The sequence below is a fragment of the Pan troglodytes genome, chromosome 3, assembly GCF_028858775.2.
Source record: "Pan troglodytes isolate AG18354 chromosome 3, NHGRI_mPanTro3-v2.0_pri, whole genome shotgun sequence".
In the NCBI taxonomy this organism is placed as follows: Eukaryota; Metazoa; Chordata; class Mammalia; order Primates; family Hominidae; genus Pan; species Pan troglodytes.
In genome coordinates this window covers 114,585,117-114,599,313 of record NC_072401.2, presented here as the reverse complement: position 1 = coordinate 114,599,313, position 14,197 = coordinate 114,585,117, and the positions used below count along the sequence as shown (strand labels likewise).

At 35.9% G+C, this 14,197-nt stretch overlaps 1 protein-coding gene across 50 annotated transcripts in view; it reads right to left on the bottom strand.

The window, feature by feature from the left end:
- ANK2 (ankyrin 2) overlaps nucleotides 1-14,197 on the bottom strand; it is a 684,795-nt gene that overhangs the window by 257,175 nt on the left and 413,423 nt on the right. For 2 of the 50 annotated variants that reach the window (XM_054683342.2, XM_054683332.2), the window contains exon 1: nucleotides 8,392-8,942. The exons of 42 other annotated variants lie outside the window; for them this stretch is intronic. In XM_054683342.2, coding sequence (XP_054539317.1) covers nucleotides 8,392-8,520 — 129 coding nt within the window. In that variant the 5' untranslated portion in view covers nucleotides 8,521-8,942. Of the gene's footprint in view, nucleotides 1-8,391; nucleotides 8,970-14,197 lie in introns of those variants that run through there. 6 more of the 50 variants (XM_054683340.2, XM_024356198.3, XM_054683308.2 and 3 more) reach the window with 5 other exon arrangements.

Sequence of the window (14,197 nt, the reverse complement as noted above, 5' to 3'; positions counted from 1 at the left end):
CTCCTTGGGTAAAGGTACTCTGTCTACGACATAGTGTCAGCTCAAAAAAAATTTATCTTAAATGAAGAAAAACCTGGAAATTCTACCAACTGTCTTAATCATTTATAATAATAAAGGGAAGCAAAGAAACAATTAAAATGACACAGAAGCATAAAGACAGGAAGAATTCTAACAGATCTCAGATCCTTATCATTTTATAGATGCAAAAACTGAGGTCATTTGTTTACCCAAGGTTGTAGTGAGTAGACAGAATTAAGCAGAGGTCTCCTGAATTTGTTTTTATGGAGCTTTAGAAGTATCTGGTAATTTTGTATAAATATACTTTATTAGCTTAGTAAACAGCTTTCTGGTATGTTGCCTGTTTTTTATAATCTTAGATTTCACATCCACCTCTTATCCTGCTGAATGTCTTGAAAGGGTTATCGGCTAAACTTGGTTTCAAATGCAAAAATAATATTTGATCTTTATAATAATAAAAGTAAAGTAGATTATTAGAATTCATGTTTGTGAGATTAACATTATTTATTTATGAAAAAATAACATAGAGATTAAGTTTTTTCGCTAAAAAATAGACTTTTGGAAAAACCATCATTAATTACATTCAAATACACAAAGAGAGGTCATTTTCAGTCTTAATTGAAGGCTTTTTTTACAGACAAACTATAAACAAGTGAGTTAAAATTGGTAATTAATAAGTCTCTATGCAAAAATATATAAAAAGCCAAGAAATATAGGTTAATGTGAAATAACACCATTAGTCTTAACCAAATAAATTGATTAGATTAAGATACATGTTTATAATGATTGTCATATCCCTGATTTTTTTTTAAAAGAGATGGGGATCTCTCTATGCTGCCTGGCCTGGTCTTCAACTCCTGGCTTCAAGCTCTCCTCATATCTCAGCCTCCCAAACTGCTGGGATTACAGACATGAGCCACCACACCCAGCCCACATATTCTCTTCCTTAATACTACTTACATTGTTTTCTATTGAGGTGTTCCCCTATGATAAGCAACATAATAATGATATACAATGAAATAATTTCTGTAGAAAAAGGCTAAGTTGGATATAAATGAAACTCTAATGAGAGAAAAAAGAGTTTTCCCTGGCAAAGTTGCTAATGAAGTAAAGGAACATGGAAGAAGGAATTCCAACTGTACATGCTAAAAAGAACATTTCAGAATCCTGTACAACTGAGTAAGAAATCCCTTTCTGACTGCTCTGGAAACTGTGGTGAACCAGAAAGAGAATGAGAGAGCAGTTTCATGAAAAAAACAAAAACAGAAACAGAACAACTGACCAACCAACCAAACAAAAGATCCTGGCACTGTGAGAAGTTGAAGAGTTAGGAGTATTGAAAGAGAACATCTGAAGAATTAGGGGAGATAACTCATCTATGAATTACTTATTCCTTCTTCCTTACTAAATTAATGTCATATTACATAATTTTGAAAAGATCTATCAAAGTCAAGTACAAAACACAAAAGGTAGTTGTTGACTTGTGTTAGGAGTCCTAGAAGTGCTGACCTCTCCAAAGGTTTGAGGCCTCCAAGGCTGCTAAGCTACCAATTAAATCCCTAGGACACTAACTTGAGTTCTTTCAAAACAGCATAACGTGTTTAAGACATAATTTTAAATTCACAATGTAGTGGTCTTCCTTTAAAAACTTAGCTTGGATAACTTCTCCACCTGTTTGAGCTTAGTTACATAAAAGTCATTTACACACAACCTTATTTCCTGAAGATTATTCCATTAGGGCAAAGTTAGTCAAACTGCAGATCATGAAGTCTTGCAACTGATCTCTTAAACACTTGTTTCCTCCTTTCTGTGCTCAGAATTAATTGGTTATTACATAAACCAATTAGTCTTATTAAACTTCCAGAAAGTTGCCAGGGTGTCTCCTATCTACACATGAAAAAATTAGAGTCATACTGATTATTAGAAGTAAATCTACGATCGCTTGAAATTTCAAGATGGAGTAGAGTAGGGGTTGGTGGGGGAATGGAAATGTTTATTCTAGTCATTTCCAACCCTGGTTGGAATCACCAAGGGAGCTTTAAAAATATATGGATTATGGTCTCTTTTCCCTTCCAGTCTACCCCAGGATTCTGACTTATTATGAATGGGATAGAACCAGATGATTCTGTTGAGACTTTCCACAATAAACATTTAAAATCACAGCTCACCTTTGGAGCAAAAGGGTCACACTCAAATAGCTGATGACTTCACTAGCAATTTATGCAGAAATCCAGAATTTGAGAAAAGTCTTCTTTACACTTTTCTTTATTTTAGTATATAATGTCTCTGTGACTGAGACTATTGTAAAGAAGAAATTATTTTGAGAAATACAAATAAAAAAGAGTGGCATAATGGAAAAATATAAACACAAGTAGATCATTAAATATGGCATGAGTAGAAGTCTTAACTTGCTTGTACTTTCACTGACTCTTAAATCTTTCTACAAAATATTTTCTGTATTCATGATGATGTCAAAATATAGTGTAAATATCATTATTTTTAATCAATTGGTGAATAAGGGGACTAATAAAATTAAGTTTGATAATAAAGGTAATGAAAGAATTAATTCTGATTTTTTAAAGATTAAAACATTTATATAAACACAGATTAATGTAATAAAATAGGAAAAAAATTACATTGAGTGTGTATAAGATTTTAGATTCCAAAAATAAGTCAACTCCCTCATAGTAGCTTTTTTCAATTAAAATTTTCTTTTTCTTTCAACTGTCTTCTTAAAACTTACCTCAAGCCATACAATTGGGACTATTTTTGCCACAATTGCACAAATTTGACAGCTGTAAACCTAAGCTATTAGTCACCCATGCAATGGTCAAAAGAAGTTCTTTATAATTAATAAATATATAAATTTATTTATAATAAAAACTCAGCTTTATGGTGCTGGTGAAGAGTGTCATTAATAACGCAAGTCATTTATTTAAAGATAATGATTCTAGCCAAGAAAGGATTTGTGAACTGAGCTAAGAAGAGAAATCAGAGGAGTGATAAAGAAAAAGATAATGGGTTTTAAATAATAATAATGATTCTATGGAAACTACCACATTTAAATAGATATGGCTGAACATTTTTATTTAGACTCAAAATGGGAAGAGCAAACCAATAAAACTTTTGAATTTTCACATATAAGTAGACACTAAGACATAAGAAGAGCATCTGTCCAGATAAAACTCAAGACAGCACCAATCTACTTTATGTTAATGTGGTTTCTGGAAATACTGACATACTGATGAAGGGGTTCTGGGAAGTTAACATAAAGACAATTCCATGCAGGTTTTAAAAACTGTTGACTGGGATTTCCCATGTTTGTAGAGTTCTAGAATGTAACACATTATACAGTGCCATGTTATTCTGGCTGTGACTTGTATTTTTAATCACAGTGTATTTGGTTTGGTGTCCAGACATCTTTGTGCATACATGGTTCTTGACTAAGTGTTGCAACTTCCGTAGTTGGACTTCCCTTCAGAAACAGGCTGCTGAGTGCCCAAGCAGAAGGCTCAAAAATGAGAGGGATGAGTAGGCTGTCCAATCTCCTCCTACACTGCAGTCTTCACCCACAGACCACCAGGGAAAGCATGCGCAGTTTTACACTATGTTTCACTTTCAACTCATTCTTACAACACAACTTTCAACTCATTCTTATAACACACTTTCAACTCATTCTTATAACACAATTCACTTTCAACTCATTCTTATAACACAATTCCAAAGTTATAGAATACATTCCACTCTCAACTTGCAAATAAAACACTTTAAATTGAGAAAAAATACTAATATAACTTCTAAAAATCTTCATTGCTCCATGTCCCGTTACAACTTGATGAGAACTTTATTATATATACTCAATAAGTATTATGATTGCTATCAATTAAATAAGCAAATGAACAAGAAGAATGTGGTGGGGGGGGGGGGGAGATTTCCCCAAAGCCTATCCTAGAAATAAGTCTTGTTCTCACCAAGATAATAACTGTGTACATTTTTAAAAGCAAATAACTAATCAGAACCTTTTACTGTGAAATTAAATGAAAACAACTCAAAAGGAGGCTTTTTAAAAATTTTCTACTTAATCCCATGCAAAATCACCTATCAGTTTAATAAAAGTAGATTTGCAAATACAACTTGAAGTCCTAATAAAATTGTGACAAAAAATGATTATATATCATAGTCTATAATTGCCAGTAATTGACCTCAATTTGAAGAGCAAATGTTGACTTCTAATAGTTGATTTTCCAAGAAATCTCATGAAATATTTTGGTGCAATTTTGATAGAATCCCAACACGAATTTACATAATTTCCCCCTCAAATTCATCATTTAATTTACTATCACAGTATTTAAATTTCTTTCAGCTGTAGGAAGGTAATTTAGAAGTGAAGAAATTGAAGCATTGGTGGAATAAGTGATTTCCTTATAATCTACACCCAGTGTAGGTACAAGACCAAGAAATAATATTACTTTTTTTCTCCAATGAACTTTAGAGCCAGACAGACCTGGATTCAAATCCCAACTCTGCCACATGCTACTTGTGTGTGATTAAGCAATTTCCTTGTTTGTGAAATCCAGAGAATAATACTTAATATATAGGATTGTTATCATGGTTAACAGCACGATGTGTGTAAAGTGTCAGATACATGACCACATGGGTACTTAATAAATGATCATAAATATTTTTTCAGAAGATGTGAACTCTGGCATTTTAATAGTATAAATTAAAATAATAAAAAGAATGTTTTAAGCATCAGGATGTTAAGAACTAGTCATACATTTGCCTTTTAAGTCATATGATTCCAGTGAGTGTTGTAGACATTATGATTGATTGGACAATAGTTTGTCTGTGCTGAGAAATGGTGAACATATTGATTTATTTGAAAATTTATGGTGATCCTAAATTTAAGTGATAAATATTATTTAAATATATACTTTATGTTCTTACTTATAAGTGTGAACTAAATGATGAGAACACATGGACACATAGAGGGGAACAACACACTGGGGCTTATTGGAGGATGCAGGTTGGGAGGAGGGAGAGGATCAGGAAAAATCACCAATTGGTACCAGGCTTAACACCTGGGTGATGAAATAATCTGTACAGCAAACCCCCATGATACACATTTACCTGTGTAACAAACCTGCACATCCTGAACATGTACCCCTGAACTTATAATAAAGTTTTAAAATAAATAAAATAAATATATGTTTTACTTTCAAGAATAAATTTGTTTACTCATTCTCTAAAAATTATGTATTTTTCAAATTTTAAAAAACGTACAGTTGGGAAATAGTATCTAGTTGTGGAAAGAATATTAAACTTCAAATCACTTTCTAGAACTAAGTCTCGCAAATTTGTGAAAACGCTGATAAATCACTTAACCATTTTTTGTTGGCATCCTCCTCAATTCTAAAATTCTCAGATTCCAACATAAAAACTGGCAAAATCTGGACATACAAAGAAATTACTTGCTAATATAAGCTAATAATTGGAATAGAGATATTCTGATTTTTGTAAAATTCCAGATTAATGAACTCTTCAGCAAACATACTAAATTAGTTTAACTCATCTTAATCTTTGCCTATTTGTTTAAAGCTTAGTTTTATTCTAGCTCTACATAGTATGACACATACAATAGATATTTGGTACTATACCATATTTAAATATTAGCTAACCAGAGTATAGCCCAAAGAAATCTGAACATATTATACTAAGATAAGTTCTGCTTATAATGAGGTTGAAAGTAGATCTCTTAGTATATATTGTTTTAATACAACACCACTGGCAACTTGGTAGAGGGGTTATAGTCAAGTATGCAACATGTTTCAAGTTTACAAATAATTAAAATTAATTTTAAATGTTTTAAGGAGTACAAAATAATAATACAAATATTCTTTTAATTAACAGTAAGTTTACAAAAGAATATTAAAATAAAGATTAAATGTGACTGCTTAATTGATTTTAATGTGCAATATCTTTACCTTGGTAAAAATCCTTCAAAATCAGCTTATTTATTTTCTTTCGAGCCCCATAATTGGCTTTTATCTGCATTGGGGTGGATCTCATCTGAATTTTTCAAATAAACAGTTTCATTAGTAAGAGGCACTACAAATGGATATGAAAATGATATACTCAATCATCTCTACAACTGATGCTTTCCCTTATGATGATAAAGTGGCATCAGCAAATAAACGATGATAATTTTAAAATTACTTTCTGCAGATGGTATTCCAGAATGCCAATAATAGGCTACCATTTTTTTTTCATTTCTTCATGAACTATCATGAAGGTATGTATACCTTAAGGTGTGATGTACACCTTAAGGTATGATCATGAGGTAAATTTCTTTTTTCAAAAGAAAATTGAAAACTGGTTCAGTGCTTATGTGTGTGTGGTGGGGTTGGGGGAGGGATTGTCTATCTAGAAAATAAATATAATATAGCTAAAAAGCACACCCACTCTTTTAGCAAGTTTGTTGTGCTGTGTAAATATCTGCAGTAGAAAAGGGAGGAGGAGCAATAGGTGCACATGAAAAAAGAGGAACAAGGACAAATACTAGCTATGCCTTTATTTTCCTAATTTACTCTGGTTCTAGCTTAGATATAGTATCTACATGTGAAGACCAGATGATCCTGTCATATGACCACATTACTAACCAATAATCTTGCCTATGGTTCTGGATTCAAGCTAAAGCAATGCAGCATCCAAGCAACTGAGATTCTCAACAACAACTGGCACCTTTTATTTTAACAGTACAGTTTTTCAGTTTTTCTGTTTTTATCAAGGTTTGGAAAGGGAAAAACATTCAACTAGATACAGAAACAAACCAGAGTGAGATCAAGTGATTTTCCAGGTGTATGCATGGTACTCTAGCTAAGCAAAGTTGCTAGGTCACAGCTGAATGCTGACAAGGGCCGCTAGCCAAGAAATCATATACTGTGTTTTGGAGAACAGAAGATAAAAAAGATATAATCACAGAAAATTACTTTATACAATAATGTTCCATTTAGAGCATTAGAAACAGAACTGCAGTCGCTGTCAAGAAGGAAGTCGACCTCCACAAAATGGCTAATAATACTTTTGATACTAAAAAAAAGAATTAATGCAATCTTGAAACAACACGGCCTTTTAAAGGTCAGACAAGCAGTATTAAAGTTTTCCCCAGGAGGGAAATCATTATATACTGCTAATTTTATTTCTGTAGCCTAGTAACAGTCATTTGATCTAGTTGGTGGTGAGATAAGTAGTAAACTGAAATGCAATGAATCCCTATGCAGTAAGATCTCAACTCAATGTTGGTTCTCAAGTGTCTTTCCAAAAATGAGGCAACGACAACATCCCCCAAATTGAAAGGTAAACATATCTATTATGGAAGAAAAAAAGAGTCCATTGAGCATATGGATTATTAAGTATATGGATCCCCATTGCATCCCTAATCCCAGAGCTATGTTTAACAACAGCTTGTCTACAAACCACTATTTTAATGCTCTGCTAATGTAATATGCCATTTATCATCTTCTGAAATTATTCAGTGACCTACTTTGTTAATTAAAACATTTACAGAGGTCTTTCTTTATAGATCTAGATCATTGACTAAATGAGTATTTCAGTTCCATCAAGTTGTAAGATTATTTCTATTATAAAGGAAAACAATATTTTAAGAGAAAGAAACAATAGTTCAATGTAAAAGGAATCAACATTTCATCCCTTGTTTAACCTTGGTTGTTTTGATTTCATTGCCATATTCAGAAAAGAAAATTAAAGGATTAATGATAGAAAACAAAAAATTAATTAAAATTTTAAAAATGCAGAGACACAGCTCACTGCACCAATATTCTTAGTGCAGCTTCACTAAGAAGTGAAAACCTGGTGTAAACCTCCAGGAGGGAAAAAGAGAGCACATAAAATCTGTAGTTTATTCTTAACTAGAGGTCTACATCAAATATACAGTCAGTGAGAAGACACACTGCTAAAGATACAGTAATAGAGATGAGGAACAAGAAGAAGAAAATACTTTAACCCTCCAACCGTAAATCAATCCCTTCCTTCTTCTGTGCCCAGTACTAAGAGTAGCCTGAAGAGATAAAGCATCTAGCTTTGAGATTAAATAAAGATAACTGAGACAAAAAAAAAAAAGAAAAATGAAGTGGAGGCATTTTTGCCTTGCTTGGTCAAAGCAAAGGAAATTCACCCTGCTCAAGCATCTCCTCCCAATGCAGCAAATGTAGGCATGAGCTCTAGGCTGCAAACTGAGCTTAGAAATGGTGCAGGGGAATGAGGGAAGGAAGGGAAGATGAAGTTGCCAGTTCTGAGGCTGATGGTGCTACACAGAGCTGCAGAGAAAGAGGGTTAAAAGGATGCTCCTCATACCTTTCTTTTTCGTTCCATACGTTCTCTGGGGATTTTCCGTTGTTTTTTTCTGTCTCTCTCAAGATTTTTTTCCTTTTCATCCAGATCAGCCTCTCGAACTTTTTTAATAGAAGCAGCAGCGTGAGCCATTTTGCAGAGGAAATCAGCAGAAGCAGTAGCAGAGGATCAGTTTCCACTCCCCAGCAATCCAGGTGATTTCAGAGCTCTATGGAGATGTGATTTTCTCCACCAGGGCAATGGCTGGCAGCCAGAACACTCACAAGATAATCCACTCTGCCCCCGAGCTAGGTCATAATCTTGCTCCAGCCTCTGCAGCACCCACAACTCACTACAATGAACTAAGGTCCCAAACCGAGACCTCCAGCAGCACACACCTGCACGCACACAGGCATAGGTGTGCACCCACACTCAGAAATGGTCCCGGGGGAAGGCGGAGCACTAGACTTCCAGCTCTTCAGCAGTTGGGTGGCTGCAAGTGCAGAGAAGCATCCTACTAGTTGAAAAAGCCATCCTTAGACACACATCACCAATTGGAACAGTCTTTGGGGACTCCTCCAGACAGACTGTGTCTTCTGACTGGAGCCAGGAAGAGGCCACCTCTGTGAAACTGCTAGGGGGTGGGTAGTTTATTGCTGCTTCCAACCACACCTCTATGCAGGGTGAGAAGAAAATGGTGCAGTCTCGCTAAAGGACTCTCTGCTGCTGCTGCTGCTGCTGCTGCTGCTGCCGTGCTACTGCTGTTACTGCCGTTGCTACGGCTGCTCTGCTGCAGCACATGACATGAATTCCTGCCTTTTTCATCTCACAGCCCTTTCCTTCTCCAAGGTTCATTTAAAGTAAAGAATCGACGTTGCTGTTTTGGGAGAAGAGGAGCACAGTTGGAGTTACTTGCCACTGCCGTGGCAATACAGGGGTGAGCAGGTCTGGGAAGGGCTAGAAGTAGCCGGGTCCTCACTGTACCATTTACAGATCCACGTGAGGCTGAATTAGGGAGCTGCATTAAGCAGAGAAAAGAGCCGTCAGTGAACAAACAATATAATCTGGGCTCAGCGAGGTTTTCCTGGGAGAAAGAGGGGGGAGCTCAAAAGAGGGAGAGGAAGGCAGGGATAGAGAATGGGAAAGAGGAAAGCAGGCACCACCCAAGCCACTCTTTATCACTCAAAGAGGGCACACAGGTACTCATTATTAATTATCAAAGGCTTTTGTTAAATGCAAATTTACTTGAAAAGCAATGTGATGAAGTAAAGCAGGATTAGTATTTCTGAATGTTGCTGTATATACACCCAATAGGGAGGCTCAATGAAAGAGGAAAGAGGATACAAGCTGTTAACTCAAGAAGATGAAGTTCTCTATAGTATTCCAATTACCTATACTGCCATAGTTTTATCGAGGTCTAATAGGATGCCAAGGATGGCACTCACTTCTTAGTTATTCACTCTTAGCTGGAGACAGAATCATACCACTATATTGTATATAGAGGACTATGGACATTCCTTCCCAATACACACAACTGTTGCATTTTAGGAGAAGGGTTTTCACTATTATAATCATTGATAGTAAAACAATATAATCTGAGTCTACATATATGCTATTGTTAGGAAAAGAGTAAAATAACATTAAAAATGCTCTCCTAGAAAATGATATGTTTTTGTATCCTAACCCTTATGACATATCTGCTTCCATAAATGAAGAACGTAAAGTCTCATTTTTTGCACTACATAAAGATAGTAAGAGAGCAACTCTTCTAGGAGGGAAAATACTAATGTGGATGGTACATGTTATAGTTTATATAACATAATTTATCATTTTTCCTTTTACCTAAACTGAGTTGAAAGCACTAAGATTAATAAAACATCCCATAAGCAAGCAAAATTCATTCCACAGTAGTACAGAGAACCTAGCACTTAATCTGATTCGAAAGTCAAAGGAAACAGTAATCACCATGGCATGGATCAGTGTTGTATTGTTGATATGATGGTCAGTCAACTTACAGAGGGTAGAGGAAGGGAGAGAAGGGAGCAGTTTTTATCATATATGGGGAGCATTAGCTTTCTCTGATCTGAACAGCTGAAAATTCATGTTCCAAAAAAACAAAAATAAAAACAAATCAGCTTCATTAGTATCTAAGCCCTTCAAACTCCCTTGTCTGAAAAACCTTTTACATATTTACAGAGAAATACACATAGGCATTCAGGCTTTCTGGGAAGATAATGTGTGGATGTGGGGAGGATTCTTCTATCTCCTTGGCCAGGGGAGTCACCGTCTACCACTTGACATAGCATACCTCAAACATTTTGTCCTCTGAAGTACTCTGGAGAATCAGCTGTTGTGGTGTCAAAGCAGTCATTAGGAAAGAAGGTGGTTCAGGGAAAGCAGCAAGACTAGAGCACAGGGTGTTCTGAATGCCATCTGGCATTTTCTTTCCTTCTACTTTTAAAAAAATGTTCGCAACAAGCAAGTCTTACTTGATTGGTGGATGTCCATTTAGCTTAATAGCATGAGTCCCAAGGAAATGTGGCTAAGCCTCCTGCAATGGTTTTCCTGTTGTGAGGGTGACTCCAGCTTCTTCTGGCACAAGACCTTTCCACTGCCCCTTTAGAATCTGCTGATACACTATCAAAATATCCTCTCCTCTTCTAGAAACCTCATTAAGAAAGTGAAAAATCATCAGCACAGATAGAGAAGAAAGTGAGGAGTTCCTGTTGTCAAAAAAAACCTTTTATTTCATTGGCTTTTAATGAGCTCAATATAGACTCTCTTGTAAAATCAAACAGTTATTAATTTCATTATGTTGTTTTCTAATGCCAGGAAAATTATACATTTTTACACATTTTTTAAACTTCAACTTAATAAGTAAAAAAAAAATTTAGGCATGGTTAAGAGTCTTAGTCTCTAAGACTCTTTTACTTTCTATAAATAAGTATGACAGCTCTTTTTATCTTTGTCTCATAAAGAAAAGGTAATGAACCAGGTGACAGTTTGTTAGATGTTAGATTGACCGACATACACATTGCACAAAGCACTGTGATTGCCACATCTTTAAGAATCATAATTACACTACTTTGCTTACATTTTCTCATAATATCTTTAAGTGTGACAGAGAAGCAGAGTCACCATGTTTTTATAGATGAGGACACTAGAAGCCAAATAATTTTTTCCAGGTATCTTTCCTTGGGATGGCTCTCAAGGGCAGGAGGGCCAAGGTTCAGGGCTCTTAAATCAACCCACTTCGGAAAAGGAACCCACTCAAAAAGCCCTCATATTGAGGGCTCTTACTATTCAAATCACAAAACAGGAAATCCCAGACAATTAGTATAAATATTTGTAAACAAAATAAACTCATCACAAGTCCATTCTTAGTGTGTGATTTTTATTTCTCTTTTCCTTAATTAAGGAACAGATTGCTCCCATAGGAGATAGTAGCACATAATCCTTTTAAGAAAGCTAGGCAGATTAGACATTCCTACACAGTGGTAACTTTGCCTCTTTATAACTAACTTATTCAGTAGTAAGCTGATGAGAAATTGATGTTTTTACAATCTTTCCTTCTTGTATACTTGTGTTGCTCAAACTTAACTATGATTTCTATTTGAATGGAAAATAATTGGTATCAGTTCTCTGAGGAAAGAGAGTAGCTCATACTCACCAGCTGACCTCTGCACAGACAAGGCACCAGGTTCCAATCCCAGGAGCTCACAGCCATTGAAATGATGCATGCACCACATTAAAAGGCTCTTCCCATCAAACCTCCAGCAGAGATATAATTCTGGCTGAATTTTGAGCTCGTAACAAAAGCTGATTCTTTCCACAAAGCATCATGACCATCAATGGGATAAACTTGTGTCTGCCTTCAAAGGTAAGGAGCACACTGTCCGTTCACATTTAAACTTGAGAGCCAGCATAGACTGCCCTTCAAAGAGGGCATATTTTATTTTAAAGACAGGAGATAAAATGGCCATTTGCTGTCCTCACTGTCCAGCACTCCATTGATCAAATTCCAAAGAAAATCCTCTGCAGACATCAGGCATCAGTCAGGCAGCGTTCAATAACAACTGAGCTAGCCACATGCAACTTAATCTCCCCCTTCACTTTCCCTAGCCCTGCCCAGGAGAAGCAGCTATGCAATTGAACAGCATATATCGTCACTCTACCACAAATGTGGTGTGGGTGCTAAGTGGAAAGAGAAGCAGATGCACTACAAAGACAGTTAAAACATCACCTAATCAGGGAAAAAAAAAAAAAGAATGTGCTCACTTCACTATGTTTGAACTATGTGCCAAGAGTTCATTATTCTAATCAAGTTCCTGGTGTTAATCCATAGTTGAGGCTTCCTCTGTTTTTTGGGACTAATGAGTGATCGAGGTAAGGAAAAGCAAACTAAGTGAGTCCAATGGCATAGCACTCTCAATTTGTTTTACCTGAAGCCAAACCCAAAAGCCAATTTGATAATGCAAAATTACCAAGCAAAGCTTGCTCATAATATAATAGATCCTACTTTCTTGTGATAAGAATGTTTCCACAAGGAGATGATTTGGCTAAAATGAGAATGCCCAAAGGATATCTTCCTTCTACTCCTGCCTGAGGAAAGGAAACAAGGACACTCCAGCTCCAAATCAAAACAGGCGGTTTTCATAGGCTGAGAAGGAGATGTAGAAGCAGTCTCAAGACCCCCCAAGTGTATGCCTCTCAAGCTCATAACACTTCTGAAGTTTCACAGAAAATTTCTAGCTAGTAACAATGGCCAACAGACAAGGAATGAAAAGCTACCCTCGGGACACCCCTTGACATAAAGAAGATAGAGCCGCAGAAAGTGTAGGTCATAAATAGTGACCATTCTGTCACCACAGACCTCCCTTTATTATGACAGAGGAAGTCTGGGGATTACAGGCAGCAGCCACACTGCAGTGGGCAGAGGGAAGGGAAAGGTACAGAGAAGGGAACACTGAAAAAGCCACAGTTCAGAAGCAAAAGACATTTCCATACACATTCTGTCTCCCCCTGCATCCTCCCAACCCCACTCCAGCCTCAATCACTCATTCCCAAATGGACAAAGATGAGTGTGCAACAGCCTAGCTTGTGGAGTCTGCCTGTGTAAACAGGCTGGATTTGCTAGTTGTGAAAACTCTTCTGATGAAAAAATCCCCTCACTAGAACTTCCTAAACAAATGTATTTTGTGTGCTCTTTGACAGAAAATAAAGAAATTTATTCCAGAGTCAGAAAAGCCCCAGGATGTTAAAATCATTCTTTTAATTTACTATAATAGTATCTTAAACTGAAAGCCTAGGGATTGAACTTAAAATTTTCCTTTTAAAATATCCTTTATTTAAAATAAAAACTTTCTTATTGTCCCCATCTTATTAGCATACACAGCTTCTTTTTATGGTTGTATCTTCTTATCAAACACAGTTACTAAAGGCCTACTATGAGCCAGCCAGGAAGCACTGGGGATCTGGTAACAAAAATGACAAAACCCTTGTCCTCATGGATATGAAAATCCAGCCATAGAAGTGTTTCTTTTCAGCCTTCCTGGAACACCTCAGTCACTTTGTATCATCTACAGTGACTGCAATTACTAATATTCACATCTTGATAGAAAGCTGCTTCAAAATCTTCAAATGCTTAGCCCAAGTTTGAAACTAATATCTTCAAATGGCTTCTCAGGGCTGCTTTCTTCTCATAAATGATATTTTATTCTATTGCTCACAAGGTTTTTTTTCCAAAAAATATACTGATTTTGGATAAGAAATCCTCATAGTCTATTAAAGGATTGGAACATTACAGTTAATATCTAACTCCTCTATTTAT